The sequence below is a fragment of the Dicentrarchus labrax genome, unplaced genomic scaffold (genome assembly GCF_905237075.1).
Source record: "Dicentrarchus labrax unplaced genomic scaffold, dlabrax2021, whole genome shotgun sequence".
NCBI classification, from domain to species: domain Eukaryota; kingdom Metazoa; phylum Chordata; class Actinopteri; family Moronidae; genus Dicentrarchus; species Dicentrarchus labrax.
The window spans coordinates 5,648,312-5,667,669 of record NW_026136707.1 but is presented as its reverse complement, the minus strand read 5'-3'; the positions used below and the strand labels follow the sequence as shown (position 1 = coordinate 5,667,669).

General features: G+C 38.7%; 1 protein-coding gene across 2 annotated transcripts; it reads left to right on the top strand.

Moving 5' to 3' along the window:
* The first annotated feature begins 827 nt into the window (after positions 1–827).
* xrcc1 (X-ray repair complementing defective repair in Chinese hamster cells 1) lies at positions 828–19,139 on the top strand. Of its 2 annotated transcripts, none has more exons than XM_051406907.1 (17): positions 828–1,284; positions 1,377–1,469; positions 2,225–2,332; positions 2,448–2,606; positions 3,086–3,160; positions 3,762–3,885; positions 4,100–4,206; positions 5,292–5,454; positions 5,536–5,779; positions 7,383–7,499; positions 13,678–13,759; positions 13,862–13,961; positions 16,145–16,190; positions 17,036–17,172; positions 17,464–17,554; positions 17,676–17,751; positions 18,368–19,139. In XM_051406907.1, exons 1-17 carry the CDS (start codon positions 1,234–1,236, stop codon positions 18,473–18,475), a joined length of 1,881 nt encoding a protein of 626 aa, XP_051262867.1. In that variant the 5' UTR covers positions 828–1,233; the 3' UTR covers positions 18,476–19,139. The 2 variants fall into 2 exon arrangements, with proteins under 2 accessions (XP_051262867.1, XP_051262865.1); XM_051406905.1 differs by having other exon boundaries at positions 13,859–13,961.
* Positions 19,140–19,358: the final 219 nt, after the last annotated feature.

Sequence of the window (19,358 nt, the reverse complement as noted above, 5' to 3'; positions counted from 1 at the left end):
AGCAAATCAACCCACACAGTCCTTTCATCCTTACACAACATATATGTATATATATAAATATATATATATATATATATATATATATAGTATACACTACTCATGTTCATGTATAATTAAATTTTAATTTATGATATATATATGTAACCTTATCTTTTTTTTATATAAATATATAATATATAAAATATATATATATAATTTATGTGTCAATTTATCTGTTTATTTATCTTTATCTTTTTTCAATTTTTTGTGTCTTTATCTGTTTTTTATCTTTATCTCCAATTGCTGCTGTAACACCTAATTTCCCCCCTACACATCAGTTCAGTGTGTTCTGACTCAAAGAACTAAAAGAAGAGAAGGAAAGATTAGGACAGATTAGGACACTGTTTAATCCTCAAAGTTGAAGTCAAGTCAGGAATGCAAGAAATTGAGATGTAATTAATGTTAACCTCACCTGTACTTTTCCTCCTATTAGATTTAAAAACATCTGCCATGAAAATGATCTATTGAAAGATTTCTTACTAACCAAAAAAAAAAAAAAAAAGTATGACAGTGTCCACAAAAGAAAACATATTTAAAAAGAAAAATGGAAATACCTGAACAGAAACAAACGAATTTTTTAAAAACAATTTTGGTAATGGATTTGTAATCATCTCTTTAAAATGTTGCACCATAATAACACATCTGTGTCACTACCAAGTTCTACCATGAAGTTACACAGTCCGAACGATGGGAGGGCGATACAACTCTGGTGATGCACTTATTTAGATGCCGAAGAAGAACAAGGAAGCCCTCTGATTGGATGGAATTGCTGCTAGTCGGAAACTGCGTCATAGCACGACACACACACACACACACACACACCGTGCTTTTGGTGGGAATATGAGTTTCCTCATTTAACTCATAATTAAAAGTATTAATATGTGTTTTCTGGTATTTAATGTAATGCCAAAGCGAGCGGCTATGTGTCGAGTACATGACAGTTTCAAAAGTACAAGCGTAGCAGCCCTTGAGGAGTGTTAAAGTAACCAGAGCAACCAGGAAAAGTTCACTCTGCCTATTGTTTGCTAGCATGCTATCACGCTAAGCCAACGTTTTTGTTTTGACGCCGAGGCTTCATTTACTGCCACTGAAAGGACTCTTTATGTGTTTTATTTTGTGTTCACCGGTTGGTTTATTTTCACTGCACACCGGCTAATTAATGCGTCTTTAACCTGCCAAGAATCAACAACAAACATGCCAGAAATCAAACTCAAACACGTCGTGTCCTGCAGCACCGAGGACACTGTAAGTTCATTCGTCTCTTGCTTTTTATGTTGTTGACACCACCTCCCCCCCCCAGCCTTCATCCTCTCACTTTTTGTCATAATGCAAAACAGACTCACAAGGCAGACAACCTGCTGAGCTCTGACACCTACAGAAAGTGGAAAGCAGCAAGACCCGGGGAGAAGCAAACATCAGTCATTCTGCAGGTATGTTTGTTTTCTTTTTTTCTTTCCCCCTCTTACTCCCACAGGTGTTAGCCAACAGTGGTTGTATAAGGTGTTGTTTTGTCTCTATTAATGTGAAGTTAGGTTGTAGATACTTACTCTTGGAGCCAGGTGATCCAGATAATTTCATCCATATTTAAATCTACTGGGTATTACATCTCTTCTGTGTGTCCTTCTGGGACTGTGTGGTTCATGACCAATTAGAAACCACTTCTCCTTTGTTGATATAATTTTGGCCTTTTGGGAAACCCCCTTTGTCTGCATTACAGTTGTGACCTTCCTCATCTTACATACATATGTGGCTATAATCCTGCTTCCTGTTTTGACCCCAGAATATCTTGACGACAGTTGCAGTCGTCTTTATTATTCAGGCATTAGGCAGGAGACAGACATTTTAGATGTTAGACTAATGTCTGATTTTTACAACTAAGAGCAACTGGTCCCTGCTTGTCAGCTTTTAAACAATAATTATTGCGCTTTAAATCACTTTTATAAAGGATTTGCAACTTTATTATGTTCTGTTTGATTCTCTTTAAATAGTAAAGTAATAGTAACCTACTGGTAATTTTGATAAGTGGAGTTAAAATAGAATTATTCTACAGTGTCGGTATGAAACAGTCGGTCTGTGCCCACATAAGTCCTTGTATTTATGTATTAACTTGGCATAAACATGTCATTTTTAGTAGGCTCTGCTAAACAACTCGTGCTTGTCCTGTGCTGTTTTCTTTTTCACTCAGTTCGAGAAGGAGGAGCAGGTGCACAGCATCGATATCGGAAATGAAGGGTCAGCTTTCATCGAGGTGTTGGTGGGGAATTCTTCAGCTGTCAGAGATCAGGACTATGAGGTATTCTTGCAAACCAAATGAAGCACAAAGTATATCACCTCCTACTTATTGTAATTAGTATTTACTGCATATTTTGTTCCCTGTATTCTTTGATTTAAATCTCTATCTGTTTTAGGTTCTTTTGGTCACGTCTTCCTTCATGTCCCCCACGGAGAGCCGTAATGGCACCAACACGAGCCGGGTGCGTTTCTTTGGGCCCAACCAACTGCAGAAGAGCACAGCACAGGAGAAGTGGGACCGAGTGAAAATTGTGTGTAGCCAGCCATACAGCAAGGTAAGGGCCCAATCAATTAATATAAATAGAGTGTCAGCTAATGTATTATCCATTTAACTCTTAATCAACAGAATCAAAAAGTAAAACATAAACATTTTGGAATACTTTCACAGCCCTGTCACCATACAGTACAGTTACAAACATAGCACAATCCCTCCCTCTGGTTCTCCAGTGGAGTACCAGAGGTTGAAGGCTAGAGGACACTGAGCCCTGCGTGGGCCTTGATGGAGACCCAGTGTTAGGGGCTTTGGGTTTGTTCTCAGGGTGTTTGAGTGCCTGCTGGAGGTATCTTGTTGATTCAGAAATAAAAAATACCGACCACAATTTTTTTTGTATTATGAAAAATTTTATTTATGTTAATTATGAGAATAAAATCAGGGAAAATATATATATATATATATATATATATATTTTTTTAAGTGAATGCCACACTTCTGTATACATTGCATCCAAGATGATTTTGTGTGTGTTTCTACTAGAACATAGCATACGGACTGGCCTTTGTTAAGTTTCATTCACCGCCTGACAAAAATGATCCTCCAACAACCTCCCCGGTAAGTCGTTTGTCTTGTTCTCAGAAGTTGTCTATAGATGATGAACCTTGTAATCTTTTCTCTTGAGAACATGAGAATATTGTTAGCGAGTATTGATAATCTGACCCGACATTTGATGCAAGCTTTCTATACTTTGGACTGTTGGAGTTTGTGCTACTTCACATTTTTGTCAATACCAAAAAATACCAAGCCGCCCTATTGTTGACATCTTCACACAAGGTTGTTACTACCATTCATGACAGTTGGAGAAACCACACAGACCAGCAGTACACAAATAATTAGTGTTATCCTTTCATGTTGGTGTCAGCATAAAATTCAGTATTCCAAGAAGATGGTCTTTGACATGACGATGTAGTATCACATGTAGTATTTATATTTTTTGTTTTTATTGAGCTCTGGGAGGAGTCCAGCACTAAAACGTGACACAGTATTTCACTGCAGTGTTTTGTGTAGCTCCTTAATCTCTCCTGTGAACTACACAACTTTATAGCTATGAAATCATCTGTCAAGTTGAAACCTTTTTGCTATATTAAGAGGAAATGCACTCAATCCCTCTATCTTCTCTTTTGGTGCTAAACTTCTCTTTTTTCTCTCCTGTCAGAAACTGACAAAGCTGGGACAGTTCAGGGTGAAGGATGAGTCTCCTTCATCCGGGCCCAGCCTTCAGCCCGGCAGTCTCTTCTTCAGTCGGGAAAATGCAACAAAGTCCAGCACTGCACTCAAAGGTAAATCCATTTATCCATATTTACCGGCTGCTGAAGCTCAATTAAATTCTCTCAGGCCCTTGAAACAATACTAATCACATAGAATGATTAAAAATGCCATTAGGCTTTATTGAAAGCTACTTAAGTGTGCCACGAGACAAAAGGGAAGAGATTATTTCTTTATTATCAAGCCACTTTGTTCCCTCAATGTCTCTCTGCACTTTTCTCTCTTTAGAGTCTCCTCAGAGTCAGAAGTTGAGTTATGCTGCCGCTGCTCTGCAGACTGGTGGCAGCTCCCACCCATCAGGCCAAGCTTCCTCCTCCAGCTCTGCCTCACCTCAGGTACTAAACATCGCCATCATCTTTTTTTTTCTTTCTTTTTTTCTTTTTTTACTGCAGGACAGCCATCAAACAGCTGTCCCCATAATGAGCACTTAGAAAACAGGAAAGCATAGAGAGCATGAAACGGGCAATACAGCTTGTAGTAGAAGGAAGGGCTCTGAACTTATTGTGAGTTTTAATTATCACATCATGTCACAAAATCAAGTGTTTGACCTAATAACTGATGTGTATTTAGATCACTCTTCATATTCACATCACAGTTTTTGACATCTTAATTAAGCTTTCAAATGATAATCTCACTATCAGTATAGTAATAACTCAAGCACAGGTAAACCAAAAGTTGTCTGACATATTCAACACACTCTTTTGCCAAAAATAGTCAGCATCTTAATAATAAGTAAGGAATGTGTTCCAATGTTTTCTTCAGGTTGAAAATCTATATGTTGACATGTTTTTATGCAGATTTTTCTGGACTCCCTTCACCACAAACTCAAAAACCCCAGGATGTATATGAAAGATGCATGAATACATTTCAGTATAAAATATACTCATTACTTTCCTCTCCTTGTTTTTCAAAAAAAATTCCTTAGTTGGTAAAATCCAATTTATTGAATGGTTTAGCTTTTCATCAACTTTAAAAAAAAACAGCTCAACACTTTGTCAGTTTGACTTTTGAAATGAAAAGATGAATACAAAAAGTTATATTTGGGTGAGCTGCACAAATACATGTCTATGCATCGGAAAGTAGTCTAAGAAGCTATCCCAGTCATTGCAGTTCTATTTCCAATTTTCTGCTGTAATTGTTTCTCAACCTTTTTTATAAAGGCTATAATAATCTACAAATTTGCAGAATGATTGTTTGCATACTGTGTGGCCAGACTCTGTACAATTTTATTTGTCAGATGACCTTCAGGCATTAAATGAAATGGAAGTGTAGACAGTTTGTAGGAGTCTACTTTCTTTGGCTCATCATCCAACTGTATCTCCTCATACACACCTGTCTTAAACATACAGGCACATGTTATTTTTTACATTCAGAAAAGGTTCCAACATTTTGGTTACTCACATTAATTCTTTTCTCATAGCCACCAGCAAAAAGAAAATTTGAGTTCAGCAAAGAGCGACAGTCTGCCTCTGGCCCTCCACCCTCGAAGAAAATAAGCCCATCTGGCTCACCTGAGGGCAAAGCTGTGACCCCCAAACACAAGCTGAGCCCAGCCAGCACATCGAGCCCCAGCACTGCGAAAGGTAACTCACTTTAGTGTCTGAAAAACACATTATATTTCTTTACCTCGACAACTCCCTTGACTTTTACAACTGTCCCTCCAGCTTCCCCGGCACAAAAGTCTGCTGACAAGAAGCGGGAGTCCCAGTCCAAACCCGAACCTAAACCCAAACAACAGAAAGCTAAATCCCAGGACATGCAGACAGTCCCATTCAAACGGATGATGGAGGGTGTGGTGTTTGTCCTCAGTGGCTTCCAAAACCCCTCCAGAGGGGAGCTGAGGGAAAAGGCTCTAGACATGGGAGCCAAATATCGACCCGACTGGACACCCGACGCCACACACCTCATGTAAGTATCAAACAGGAGGCAGTGAGGAAGTATGTGAAGACTAGGGCTGACCCGAGTGCTTCGAAGCTTCAACCGTTGCCATGGTAATCTGTGTCTAAATCAGTATGCGAATGCTTCATTTTTATTACATAGACTTTACTTGGGCGTGCAGCCCAGGTATGTAAACAGCCAGCAACCCATTTTAGCGTTTTGCAGAGAAGCACATGCACAGAGGGAAAGAAATGAGGCTGGGCAAGGCAAGCTGGTGTTTGCAGATGAAGAGACTGGGGTGTTGGTGTGTGAGTGTGTGTGGGAGAGAGCAGACTGAGCAGATTAAAATAGTTTGCTCTGCATCTCTGTCTCATCAACCCCTTCAGAGCACATATATATCTCATATGAGCTCCGGACCAGAGTTGCCCCCTCTCACTCCACCCCTTTCAAAGCTTCGACTATTAACGGGTCATTCTCACTGAACCTTTGAAGCCCAAAATGGTATTCGAGACAGTCCTAGTGAAGACTGTGTGCTTAAGTTCTCCTTTGTTTACCGTTTATCACCATTTATGGATTAATTATTGTACAGCTTTAGCTTAGTATTGTAATACTGCATGTGTTATGTTGATACAGAGAAGCTACTAACTATATATTTTATTGTTACATATATTTTAAATGTACAGTGCAGCTTGTTTAAAATACCTGCAGTGATAAAGTAGTCCACACAACATAGTCTGACTTGTTTGTGCATAGATACATTAATATCCAATGTAATTTATTGACAAGGTTGTTTTGTCAGAGTACATTATTTTGGTTTTTGCCAGTTTTCACAGAAAAACACATCAACAAAATCAGATGTTTATATTCTCCCACATCAAAACGATGTTGCTGCAAGGGAAACTGTTTACAATAAATTAAGTCCTCTGGTGGCAAGGACAGCTTAGAAATATGCCTCTGTAAAGAGAAAGTAGAGAGATAAATGGGGAGCAAATGCAAAATAGTTGCAGATAAGCCAAAAGATCAATACACAGTCAAACTGCAGAACGCTGCCAGATTAGATTAAAGAAAGATGAACAGAATGAAAACTTTCACTATAGATAAAACAAAAACTGACTGTTGACAGGTTTCTATGGAGAAAATCATTCTCAGTTTGAGAAAAAATCAAATATTTCATTGCTGTACAGCATATCATAAATTGTTTAAAATTGAAACTGTTGCTGTAGTGAAGTTTAAGTTGTGGGGAAAAAACAAATCATGTATCAAATAATTTTGATAAATGACCAAATCACAGTTCTTTTATATAAAGTAAATGATGTTCTTATTTCTTCTTCCGGAGATGTTCTTCCATGTGTGATTTCTATCTGTAGTTGATTTTCTATCATTGAAACAGATTACAGGATTGTATAACAGCCCTGTTAGCACTCTCAGTAATACAGTTTGATTGCATCTTGATCTCTGCTATCAGAGCAGACTGTTGCCCTTGTCAGCTTCTTTAGTGATGTAACCGTGTGTCTGTGTGTCTGTGTGTCTGTGTGTCTGTGTGTCTGTGTCTGTGTGTGTGTGTGTGTGTGTGTGTGTGTGTGTGTGTGTGTGTGTGTGTGTGTCACTTCTCTTTCGGCCCATTAATCTCCAGCTGTGCCTTCGCTAACACCCCCAAGTACAGCCAGGTGAAATCAGCAGGGGGCATCATCGTACGGAAGGAATGGGTAATTGACTGCCATAAGAGGAAACAGAAGATCTCCCATAAACGGTAAGACAATTTGAAATAAAAAACAAACTAGTGGAAAGAGATGATTTTATAGCAATGTAATCATGTACTGTAATGATCCTTGTATGGAAATTCAGACCTGTAGCAAGGCCTGGACTCAGCAACAGCTGGATGGGATTGGGTGTCTTGTTAAACAGACACTTCCGCAGGGTGACAGGCTGGCTTTAGCATGGGGCATGTGTCCAGTGTATGAATCCACATCTGATTAATACTTTTCTCTTAAGCCACGTCTGTACCTCTACGTAGTACAATCTGTGCACAGCACTCACACTGATTGAAGCGTCCAAAAATACATCTCTCACAGCAGTGATGCCCACTTGCTACAGAGAACATTGTAACCTTGAGCAGCTGATGCCTGCTGTGATCACAAATTCAACCCAGCCAGCTTCAGCAGCCCTCTAATTATATGCCTCATTACAGGGGGAGCTTTTGCAACATCAAGGTCTTCTATCATTGCTTCACATGAATCTGTGTCTACTGAATAATGTAGAGCAGAATACTCATCTTGGGCAATGGAAGGTCCAGATTAATTGGAGTAGTACTGTACACATACTGTATGAAGCTTTGCTTCATCATTTAAGAAATTATTTCATACTTGTTGCTCCCATGATAGTGTCTGGCTGGAAGATGAATCAATTTCCAACCAGGCTTACTCACTGCTAGGTTATCCAAGGTAATGGAACTCGTAAGGCTCAGGGTTAGCAGTATGCAGAACTACTGTTGTGGTAGAATCAGTCCTACTTTCAGACATTTATATTGTTCTTTAGCCACTTTCAAACATAGAATCAGTAAAATGGCTTCTGGAGTCGTGGCTCCAGCCTGATTAGTACTGTGCATGTGCGACACTCAACAGAGGTAAGAAGGAAACAAGATGGCTCACTCGCAACTTCCATTATCAATTCTGAAATAAACAATGGGTTATGATATATTTCCTTTTTTCTGTAAAAAAAAAAATCTTATTCCTTAGTATTAGCTAAGGTAGCATTAATGCAACTTATGCTAACTTTAATTAAGTTATCTAAAAACTTTTGTCAATGCATGTCTCACACATGTATGCTTATAGATGTGAGGTACATGTCATATACCTCCAGAAGACAATAAAAATTGTTTTAGAAAAGTCTTAATCAATAAAATTCTGGACTGTATTTTCTGGAGCTGAAGTAAAGAGTGAGTCATCTTGCTTCCTGCTGATCTCTACTGAGAGTCACACATTCACAGGACAGGCCTGTCAATTGGACAGGATGTACATATCGGGCAGTCCAGCCAATCATAATGTATTGACATGTTTGATTATCTGTTAACGCACAACCTTGATTAGATCTGGCAGGCAGAGCACATCTGGTACCTACTGATGGTAATGACACAGCCAGAAATAGAATAGAAGAACATAGGCAATAGAACTATTTGAGTTAAGTTTGATATTTGATATTGTGAGACTGTGTGCCACTGTATCAAATTCTATGCTATCACTACTGGCTTCATCTGTCTGATAAAACTATTTGCTCTTAGTTTTTCTGACATAAGTTTCCATTGCAGAAATGTTCCATAATGACTGTTGCATCACACAATATTCAGAATTGGGCGCGAGAGAGGGAGCTTTGAAGTCGTATTTTTATCCTTACCGTGGTGATTTGGAGAGTATTGACATCAAGGATGAAGAGTGCTCACAGTTCTCTCACAGGCGGCATCAATCATGGATTTGAGAACGTATCTTGTAGTTGAATGACTGTGTATGAATGGATGATTGATGATGATCAGCAGTTGGGAAGGAGAGCTCACCCATCTTCCAACTAGTGAAATCCTGTAGAAACCTTAGATCAAAAGTTTTATCCGCTTTATTATTTATTATATATCACACATCCGCTGCCTATTTTTATACAGCCAAACAGTGCCAATTCATAGTTCAGATGTGCCTGTGGCTGTCTTTTTTAATGCCTACTTTTGCTATGTCATAAGTAAAGTATTTTAATGAACTTTGGAGCTAAATAGTCTGACTGATTTTCCAAGCCTTTCTTTTTCTCTTTGTGCCCTGCACTGGAACTGATTTTATTTCCTTATTCATAAGAAGTCATAGTTAAATTAGAAATGTGACAGCATTCCACTCAGAGTTTAGCTGTGTAGGAAGGGTTTCAGAAATATTTCTAGGTCTAATCCACTCATATTTATTTTTTGTAAATGACCTCCTCATATTTTGGTATGTATTAATTTCATGAATATCTCTCATCACTTTGTTGCATGAAACATTTGTGTTTAGAGCCGAAACAATAGGTTGATTAGTCAACAAGAAAATTAATTGGCAAATATTTTGATAGTTGATTAATCTTATAATCTTAATTACTTTAGCATAAATGCAGAACAGTCGCTGATTCCACCTCAGTCAATGTGAGGAATTTCTGGATGTCTTTGTCTCATGATAGTTAATATTATATATATATATATATATATATATATATATATATATATATATTTTTTATTTCTTTCAGAATTAGTTTTCGTTTCAAAGACAAAACAAATCTAATTGTCAGATTAATCAATGATGAATAAAAAAAGTCAGATTGCAGCCTCAATTGAGTTGATAAGTACACAACAGGAACAGTCACAAAAGTGTTATTAGTGTGCCTTCTTTAGGATATAATTAGTAATCTTCATATGTCATTTCAAAGAGATAATTGTCATCCAGTTATAACCGGATAAATCTGGTGATAAGGTGCACAGAAATAAATGTTTTTGCTCATGTCTTCAAAGCCAGATATGAAAACGGTCAGAGTTATATTTTGATTGGATTATTCTGGACAGCCACGGTTTGTATATGAGCTGAGGCTGAGAGAAAGTAATGTGGAAAGCGTTTTAAATAAATACTGCCAAAGGGCGATGGCACCACAACGCTATGGTTTTCTGAAATCTGATCCTTACTTTAAGATTCTCAAAAAGTGCATTGAAATGAGAACTTGGCTGCAGCCTGTGTCGTCATTCTCCCTCATGCTTGCTTTTCTCAGTCAATTTCTGATGGTGCCGAAGATCCCTCACCCTCGTCGTCCCCCCCTCTGCTCCCCCCTCTCTTGTTGTCAGAATAATCCATTCCCCTGCCCAGCACCACTATTGTGCAGCACGTGGAGTGTGCAGCTTTGATGATGTATCCTTTATTTAAAAGCTGCATCTGCTATGGGTAATTAAAGGGACCACTTACTTTGATGATGACAAGTGCCCAAACAAATACACACACTCACACTCTCAAACTGTTGCTCCATCATGCACACAGACACTTTGTCCTGAGCATCTGGAGGCAAATGCACAGCTTCATTCAGCTCCTGACAGGCATACGTAGTGTGTAGTGTATATTAGAGAGATTGTTACATCAGCTAAGCAGCCCAGAAATGCTTTCTCCATAGTCATTATCCAATCAGTGAGGATCCAGAGATAGACAAAGAGAGAAGAGAGCAGAAAATACTCAAGCATCTCTACAGCGTCCCATTGCAATAGATCTGAATAAGTAAACAAATTTCTCATTAAAACTGAGGCTCTGCTTCAACATCCACATAGGAATTGGAAAATACTTAGCATGCTGCAGCCAAAATATCAGCACCAACACTGCGTGATTAATCTACGGCGCGTTAATCTAATTGACAGACAAACACCTAAAAGTTCCTGTCTGAAAATATTCACTGCATCCTGAAGTGTACAAAGCCAAGACTGTAAAAAGAAAATTGTAGTGTGCTGCAACTAATGATGGTTTTCTTCATTGAGTAGTGAAGTGCTGATTCTTTTCTCATTTGCTCTGTTAAATGTCAGAAAATAGTGAAAAAGTTTTTCCAGGCCTAGATCAGCTCTAGATAATTGCAACATTTTTCAACAAAGCATTTAAACAAACATATTTTGATTTATTTATTTAGTTGGTGTAAAGTTCAAGAACCAATAAAATGTTTTGTTTTTGTTTTGTGCTTTCTGTTAGATCTTCAACTGATTTATAGAAACTTGTAACTTGAAATAAATTAGACTTGAGATGAATAGACTAGTGCTGAAACAATTAGTTGATAATCGAAAAAAAGAAATGGAGATGAAAGTTGATGATTGAGTTTAGCTTTCCCAAATGAGGATTTGCTGCTTTTATCTGCTTTACAATGCATCATTATTGAATGCCTCTAGGCTTTGAACCTTTGGTGAAACAAAACAAGCAATTTGAACATTTCACCCCAGGCTTTGAACTGCCTTGCCACCCTGCATAATAACATCACATAACAAAGTAAAAGCAGATATCTTTACTGGTTTTTATCCAAAAAATAAAGGGAAACTAATTGTAGCATGCAAGAAAAGACACAATTATATTGGTAGCCATTTACAGTATACATGCAAATAGCTGCTCTGGATTAATGAATTATGAAAAAGGGTAGTCTCTAGTATAACATGGCTTTTCCCTCTCAGACAAACTGTATGTGTGTGCAGTAAGCAGAGCAGATCAAGCTTGTTGGTCTGTTTTTGAGGTGAGGACACTTACTGTCTCGCCCACAGTTTCCCTTTTTCATTTTCCAATTTCCTGGGCACTGGGTTTTATGAAACAAGTAAGCATAGGTCAGTAATATGTCTCACTATAGCGTGAGCAAAAATTATTACACCCGAACGCTGGTATTTCGACTCTCTGCACCTCACACTTAGGAGCTGATAATGTCCAGGTGGATTTATAGTGGCCTGAGGAATATATGGAGAGGGTGGGGAGAAATGTCACATCCTCATTGTACCCTTTCTCTGCGCGCGTGAGTGCTTGAGGGAGTGTTTGCTTGTTGGTCTTTCCTGTTTTCCTGCATGTCCCATCCATTTCCTGTATTATTATCACTTCTGTTACGTGTTCTCTGTGGAATTTATTGGAACATTTGTCTTTTTATATCTCCCCACGCTCCCTTACCCTTTGCAAAGGAACATTACGCATGTTTTATTTGATTGTTTAATTATCTGCCAATGTGGCTATGTTTGCACATATTTGAATAGATTTTAATTAAATTTTGCGGAAAGTTCAGCTATGGGCAAAAAAATCAAGTACATAGTTTTTGATGTGGCTTCAATAATTCTTACCATTGCTAAATTAAAATTCTAACTAACTTAAATGTGAATAATATGAAGAACTTGGAATTTCTAAATGATTTCATTATTAAAATAGCGACTTTATAGGATTGCGTTTCTTTGACAGATGTATCCTGTCACTCAGATGAGTAGTCTAGTTTCACCATGTGCATATATTTAGATTAAGTAGAACTTGATGTCACATAGCACTTAAAAAATATAAGCAAAGTGTCTTACCTTGACCTCCAAAATGGTCAATATGACACTGGATTTTACTCACACCTGCGATGAAGTCTGCTGTCCAACAGACCAAGAGCAAATTAAATGTCAGTCAAGTGTTTGGTCTTGAGAAGGCCACACCAGCGTTTGTCCTCATTTTTTGTTGCCTTTGGTTTCCCAAGTAGACACAGTAGGGCTAAATCTCAGTATTTGGTTCACTTCTGTAAAGAAAACTAGATGTAAAGTCGGTGTCTAATAGAACAATGTTCCCAGTTCCTGACAAGAAAACACTGAAGAAGCCTATGAGGATTGTATGATAGTTAAACATTAAAAAAAAAAAATCATGATATAGACAGAGAATTGTATAAAAAGTTCCCTAAACAGGAAATAATCTGCTCAGAATTCCTCTAAATCACTGGTTGTACACAAACTTCTTGCAAAGCATTGTGTTTGAACCAGGCTGACGCCTTTTTAGAGGAGTTTGCTTTACAAAATCAGATTGTTCCCCAACCCTCCTCCTGATGGCGTGTGTGAAATGCAGTGGCCTTGTAAAAAGGCAGCTGACAATTTGGCCATCCTCTTGTACCAGCACTGTTGTACTTTACAACAAGAGCTTTAGGTAGTAGGTGCAGCAATACTTCTTGTAGCATGCAGTATACAGCTGGAGTGATGTTTTTAACACCAAGACAGTGAATGTCTGGTGAAAAATATTACCTCCACTTTGAACCTTGCTTTGGTTCCACTATTTTCTGACAAAGGCCCACTGCTGTTTGAAACATTGTACAACTAAAGCTGATTGGGAGTGAGATATATTGTGCAGGCGTTGTTTTCCCTCTGGCCTTTAATCATCCTGACACGTTTTCTACACCCGTTTTTTGTCTTCCTCCAGGTATTTGATGGATGGAGCAGAGTCGAGCTCGGAAAGCGAAATGGAAGTGGACGATGAGAGTGAAGAGGAAATGAACACAAAGGTAAAAAAAAAATTAAGTGAGCATATAAATAATGATGTGATGAAGAATCTTTTCCTGTCTGTAAGAGTCTGTTTTAAAGCTCTGTCCATGCTGTTCTAGCAGAGTCCACAGAAACAGGAGAGACAAGTGACCCCCAAAAAGACCCCGGAAAAGAGGAAGGAAGATGATGAGTATGCAGGCTCCACTGATGTGGATGAACCAGGTTTGCATCAAACTACTTTAATAGGAAGTCCCACTGTGCAAAAATGTAACTGAACTTTACCTGTTTTTTCATTTAGGATTCAGTCCACATCAGCATTACCACTTCAGTGACTTCACACTTCTCTTTCTTTCTGTACTTTCTGTACAGTTGTTGGGGTTAAACAGAAAGAACATTATTGTTCTTAAAAGTGGCAGGATGACAGCCTTACAAAATCTTAAATTGTGTTTTTCAATTGACTTTTACTTGACAGGCGGAAAAGGTGAACTGATAGTGTGAGAAGTGGGCGGTTGGCCCATTGCAATAGAGGAAATGGAAGAATGACAGCCAAGACCAAAGAGGCACTTAGAGTTTAGATAAAGTGCGAGTGGAGAGCAACAAACAAAAAAAGAAAATTCAATTCTCCATTGTTTTGAAGGTTAAAACCAGCTGTATCTAAGTCATGTAGACCAGCTTCTTTATTTGAGTGCCTTTTTGAACTCACGTAAAATGAACTTGAAGGGAACAGTTCAGGTGATGTACCATAAATTCTCAAAGAAAAAGCCTGTATACAAATAATAGAACCTATAACAATAATTTAGTCTTGCCTTACTCACCACACCACTAGGCGTTTGTTTTATGTGTGATATCTTCACTAACTCATTCTCAACAGTTATTGGATACATCTCTATAACATTTTGTGTGGAAATTTGTTCTGTTCAGACCATGAAACCTGAAGAGTTAGGTAATGTTTACTTTTTCCTGAGGTTTTCTTTGGTTCAGTGTTATGTCTCCACAGCTATTGGATGGATTGGCATTCTGAATGGACATTCATGTCCTCACAGAATAAAGACTTGATGATATCCTCACTTTTACTCTTGTCCACCAGAGGTGTCAAAATTAACTTTTTCTGATTCTTCGGTTTGTGACCAAATACTTGGATACCCTCATATACACTTTGTGTATGAGTGAGTGAGTGCTAAATGGCAAATGTTAGCATGCTAACACGCCAATATAAACATTAACATAAGTATCCTAACATTGCCATTGTGAGCATTTTAGCATGTACCTGTTAGTGTTTATAATTAAATGATCAATTTGGGCAACAGATTAACAAGTAACGGCAACTTAACACAGATATCTGTAGCAGAAAAGCTTCTAAACAAAAATTCCATAAATTAATCTTTTTGTTTTTGTGTCTGGAAATCAGGGTTTATAATTTGTTCTCTCTATGTACTCAATTTACAAATTGAAACAGATAACACTTTACATCTGCACTGCCTCAGGGTCACCCACCACAAATAAACTTTGATGAGGATGAATAAATAGGAGAGACAGGAAATAACCCTTTCTCAGTCAGAGGAGGAAACAACACACCAAAATATAAAAAAAAATGTATTTACTTACTTAGCTGAATTGTAAAGATGCAAGAGCTGAATTGTAATTGGCTGTGACTCATGGGAAGTGATTCATACTCAAATAAGTAAAGAGGGAGGGAGGGTAGCACTGAAGCTGAAGAGGACTGAATGAATTGAGAGGGGCAAGGGGGCGATGTGAGAGCCCAGGGACTAGACAAAAGGGATCACCTTTATGAAGCACTTGGAAATGGATGTGGTGACAACGCCAGCGTGAAAAGGACAAGACTATAGACGCTGTTTGAGGGAGAAGCAAGAATGGAGGGAAGACGTAATCACTGTGAAGGGACTTGTGCATGATTCTCATTTCTATGTTAATGCGAGGCCACAAGTAAAGTGCCGGGATGCATCAGTAAAGAGACACAACAAATACTGACCACCAAACACACACAAGGAGACGGCATTTTAATTAGAGCTTCTCGTATCTCTCTCCCCACCCCAGCACAAGATTGTATGGTAATGGCAAGTGTTATAGATGCACCCTTTTGAACTGCATATATAGGCTCACGATAGCAAGATTAAACTTTTCCCCAAATGACCAGAAATTTGAAATTTACCCATGTCCATTTGATCATCATAGTTAAGTAGTTTCAACATGAGGGCCAGAGTGCAGTGATGGCATTTTAGCTACTACGATATGGCAACAACCTTGTGTTGTCAGTGAACTGACACGGTAAACTATAAATGCATGAAATGTTTTAGACGTTCATCATTTTCTCCAAGGCATTAAGATAAATCGGACCTTTTTATGTTAATTGAACCATACTGACAAATGAATGCTTCATTTCACAGGTGGTGGTGATGAATCTGCAGTGGACACGGAGGACGAGCTACAGAGGTAAACAAAACCAATAATGTCAATGATGCAGATTGTAAAATCGATGTGGACTACTGAGTTTGTTCTTGCTTGTCCTTAATGGTTGTTGACTCCTTCTCTGCTCTTATGTTGCTCCAGTTGTAAAATAACCATACTATTCTGTCTAAAGTCAGTAATTCCACTTTGACTTGAGTTGACTTTTGATTAATAATTGCACAGTAAGTTAAGCCATGTGAGCTTGCTTAGTTTTTCCTCGTAAGGGAATCTCTGAGAAAGCCCTCATCACTGAATTGCGGTACCAAGCAGCCACTTACTCACAAAAGTCTTTCTTCTGATTTTACTTGAAGTTACCCTAAATGAATACTAATGGCCAAACTGTTGGCCAAAACAACATTATGAAGTGATAATATGTGAAATAAGAGTTGTGTGTACAACTCGTTCCACTGCCCCCTGAGGGAACAAATATAATTGAATACCAGAGGATCACTGCTTTAAAAATAGTCACTAAATTGCAAAGGGACTGGTAGTTGTGGGTGTATTCATAGTGGAATATATAACTTAGGAACTTGAATGCACGATTATCTTCAGAAGAGCTCCTTTTGTACTTACCTGGTTCTGTTAAGCCATGACGGTATAGTAACAGCAACAAGAGTACATGCTGTAATAGTTTTTCTTTCATGTTAGGCTTTTAGCTGATGGCACATATAGAGTGACTTAGAACAGTGCGTTCAATTTGGCTTTTCAAAGCTCTCTTTCAAAATTCTTCCTTCGACAGAGAACAAGGCACCAAGCAGGTGGGGTTTCTTCTTTTGACAGACAGCCATAGAACCATGTTATAACAAGTCCTTTTTCTGTCCTTGCAATAGGGTGGAGAACGAGAGCAGACAGAAGAAAGCAGCATCAGAAAGGAAGATGGTGAAAGAGGAGGATCCATACGGGGGGTCGACAGATGAAAACACAGACACTGAGGCTGAGCAGGATCATCCCATCCCTGAGCTACCAGGTATGTCTGTCTTTGTCCTTATCTCTGTGTCCTCTTGCCTCTTTTGTCTGTTCCTGTTGCTATCACAGGAACAGACGTCCTACCTTCCTCGTCGGACATTGCCAACACTGACAGAACGTAATTGGACGGCTTTTTTCCTTTTTCATGAAGGCCACACACAAATGTCAAAGTGTGCTTCACTCTGTTTCTTTGGTGCTTTGCTCCTTTATCAAAAAAACACCTATAATTACTCCTAGATATTGTGTAGTCATCGACTGCTCCTTTCTCCTCCCATTTTCTCATTTCTTTCAGACTTCTTGACGGGAAAACGCTTTTTCCTCTACGGTAAATTCCCGAACAACGAGAGGCGCCTACTGCTGCGATACATCGTCGCTTTTAACGGGTGAGAAAGACTTCTAGAAGTAACTCATTACAACTTGAACTGGTCATGGGAATTTGCGGTGAAAAAGGATTTAGCTGCGGTTAAGTGTTTGTATAAAAACACAATACTGTCTTTGCTCTAGTGCGATTGAGGACTACATGACAGAGAAGGTGCAGTTTGTGGTGACCAGTGAAGGGTGGCATGACTCCTTTGAAGACGTGAGTTGAGTCCTCTTGTCTCTCTCCCTTCTGTGTTACATTTCTTTGGCAGCTAAATGATGATGTCTAACACAAGCTTTAAAACATCTGTGTGTATGTTAATGTGATTATTTCACCCCCACAGACAAGACAACTTTGGGAGGCTATTTTTTTCAGGAAAGTTGATGCTCAATTATACAAAGAGCACAGCTAAAAAAATCTCTTTTCAAAAAGCCAGAGAGGAAAAGAAACATCCTTTGAACATGTGACACCAAACGCTACCAGCACAGAGACTTCTTAGCCATTTTCTTTTAAGCAGTGAGCACTTATCACTTTGCATGGTATAATCAAATGAAAGCAATGAAACAAATTGGGAACCTGAGTGTTTTAGCCTTCCCAGTGAAAATGCAGCAACGTTGGGGCCAAGAGGCTTTTGAATCTGTTTGAAATTGTGGGTCAGAATTGGTTTTCAGCCATTTGAGGGCCTTGTTAGCATCTGAATTAGCAGTTTTAGTTATACAATCCGAGCTTTCAGTTTTTCAAAGGCTTTATACCTCCTCCTATCTGTCCATTTGTAATGCAGGAACACTTCATGACCTCTCTGTGCCTCTCGCTTTCACTCTCACTTCCATTACAGGCGCTGATGGAGAACAGCAATCTGAACTTTGTCAAACCCACATGGATTTACGCAATCAATGAACGACAAAAGATGCTGCCGTATCAACCCTACACTGTCGTCCCCTGAACAGTGCACTGTATGTACAAACAAGGATGTGCGCAGACACTCGCGCGTCACATCCTGACCAAGAAGCAATGGAGAAAGCCGTATACACACATTTTGACTTTTTCAGATTCACCACTTCACCTACATAAAAGCAATAAACCAATTATAGTTCATTAATGCTTTTATATGGTTTTATACTTGCTATTCATGAAATGTCTTCAGTCCTCGGATGTTTTCATCACAGGTGTTCTCCCCTTTTTGGCCAAGCTGGGAAAAAAAAGTATATTTAAATGGCGTGTGTGGACGTTAATGTTAGTATTAGGGTTAGATTTATTATTAGCTTTTAATTTGAAGGTTGTTAGCTCTTGCATGGCCAGAAAGTAACATCTTCATCATCGGTGTGCCGCTCAGTCACTTTGGCTTCATGAACAAAGCACCCACTTCTCTCTGATTCAGGACTTGTTTGAATTTCTCAGTTCCTGTGCTGCAGTTTGCTGCCGCTCACCTCGGCTACCTCAGGCTCCGTCTGGAATGAGTTATCACCCTGTCCTGACTGCCAGCGGCACTGATAAGACTCACACTTGTGTAAGCGGGCAGACCATTATGAGACCAGCCCAGAGTCAGGTGAAAAGTGCCAGTTATATCAGGCTGCAGCCACCAAAAAAAAAAAAAAAAAAAAAAAGAACACAGAACGACTGTGTTTTTTTCATTCTAGAAATGAAAATGAATACTGGGTTTGTTTTTCTCCTTTATTTTATTAAAAATGTCATGAGTGTTAAATTGATGGATTTCTGTGTGTTGTGAAAGATTGATATGAGTTGTGTTTTGGTTTTGTTCACGTTGGGTGATTGATATTATAGCCGATGGATTGGCTCGACAGGTGAGGATGTGAACAGACTAAGAC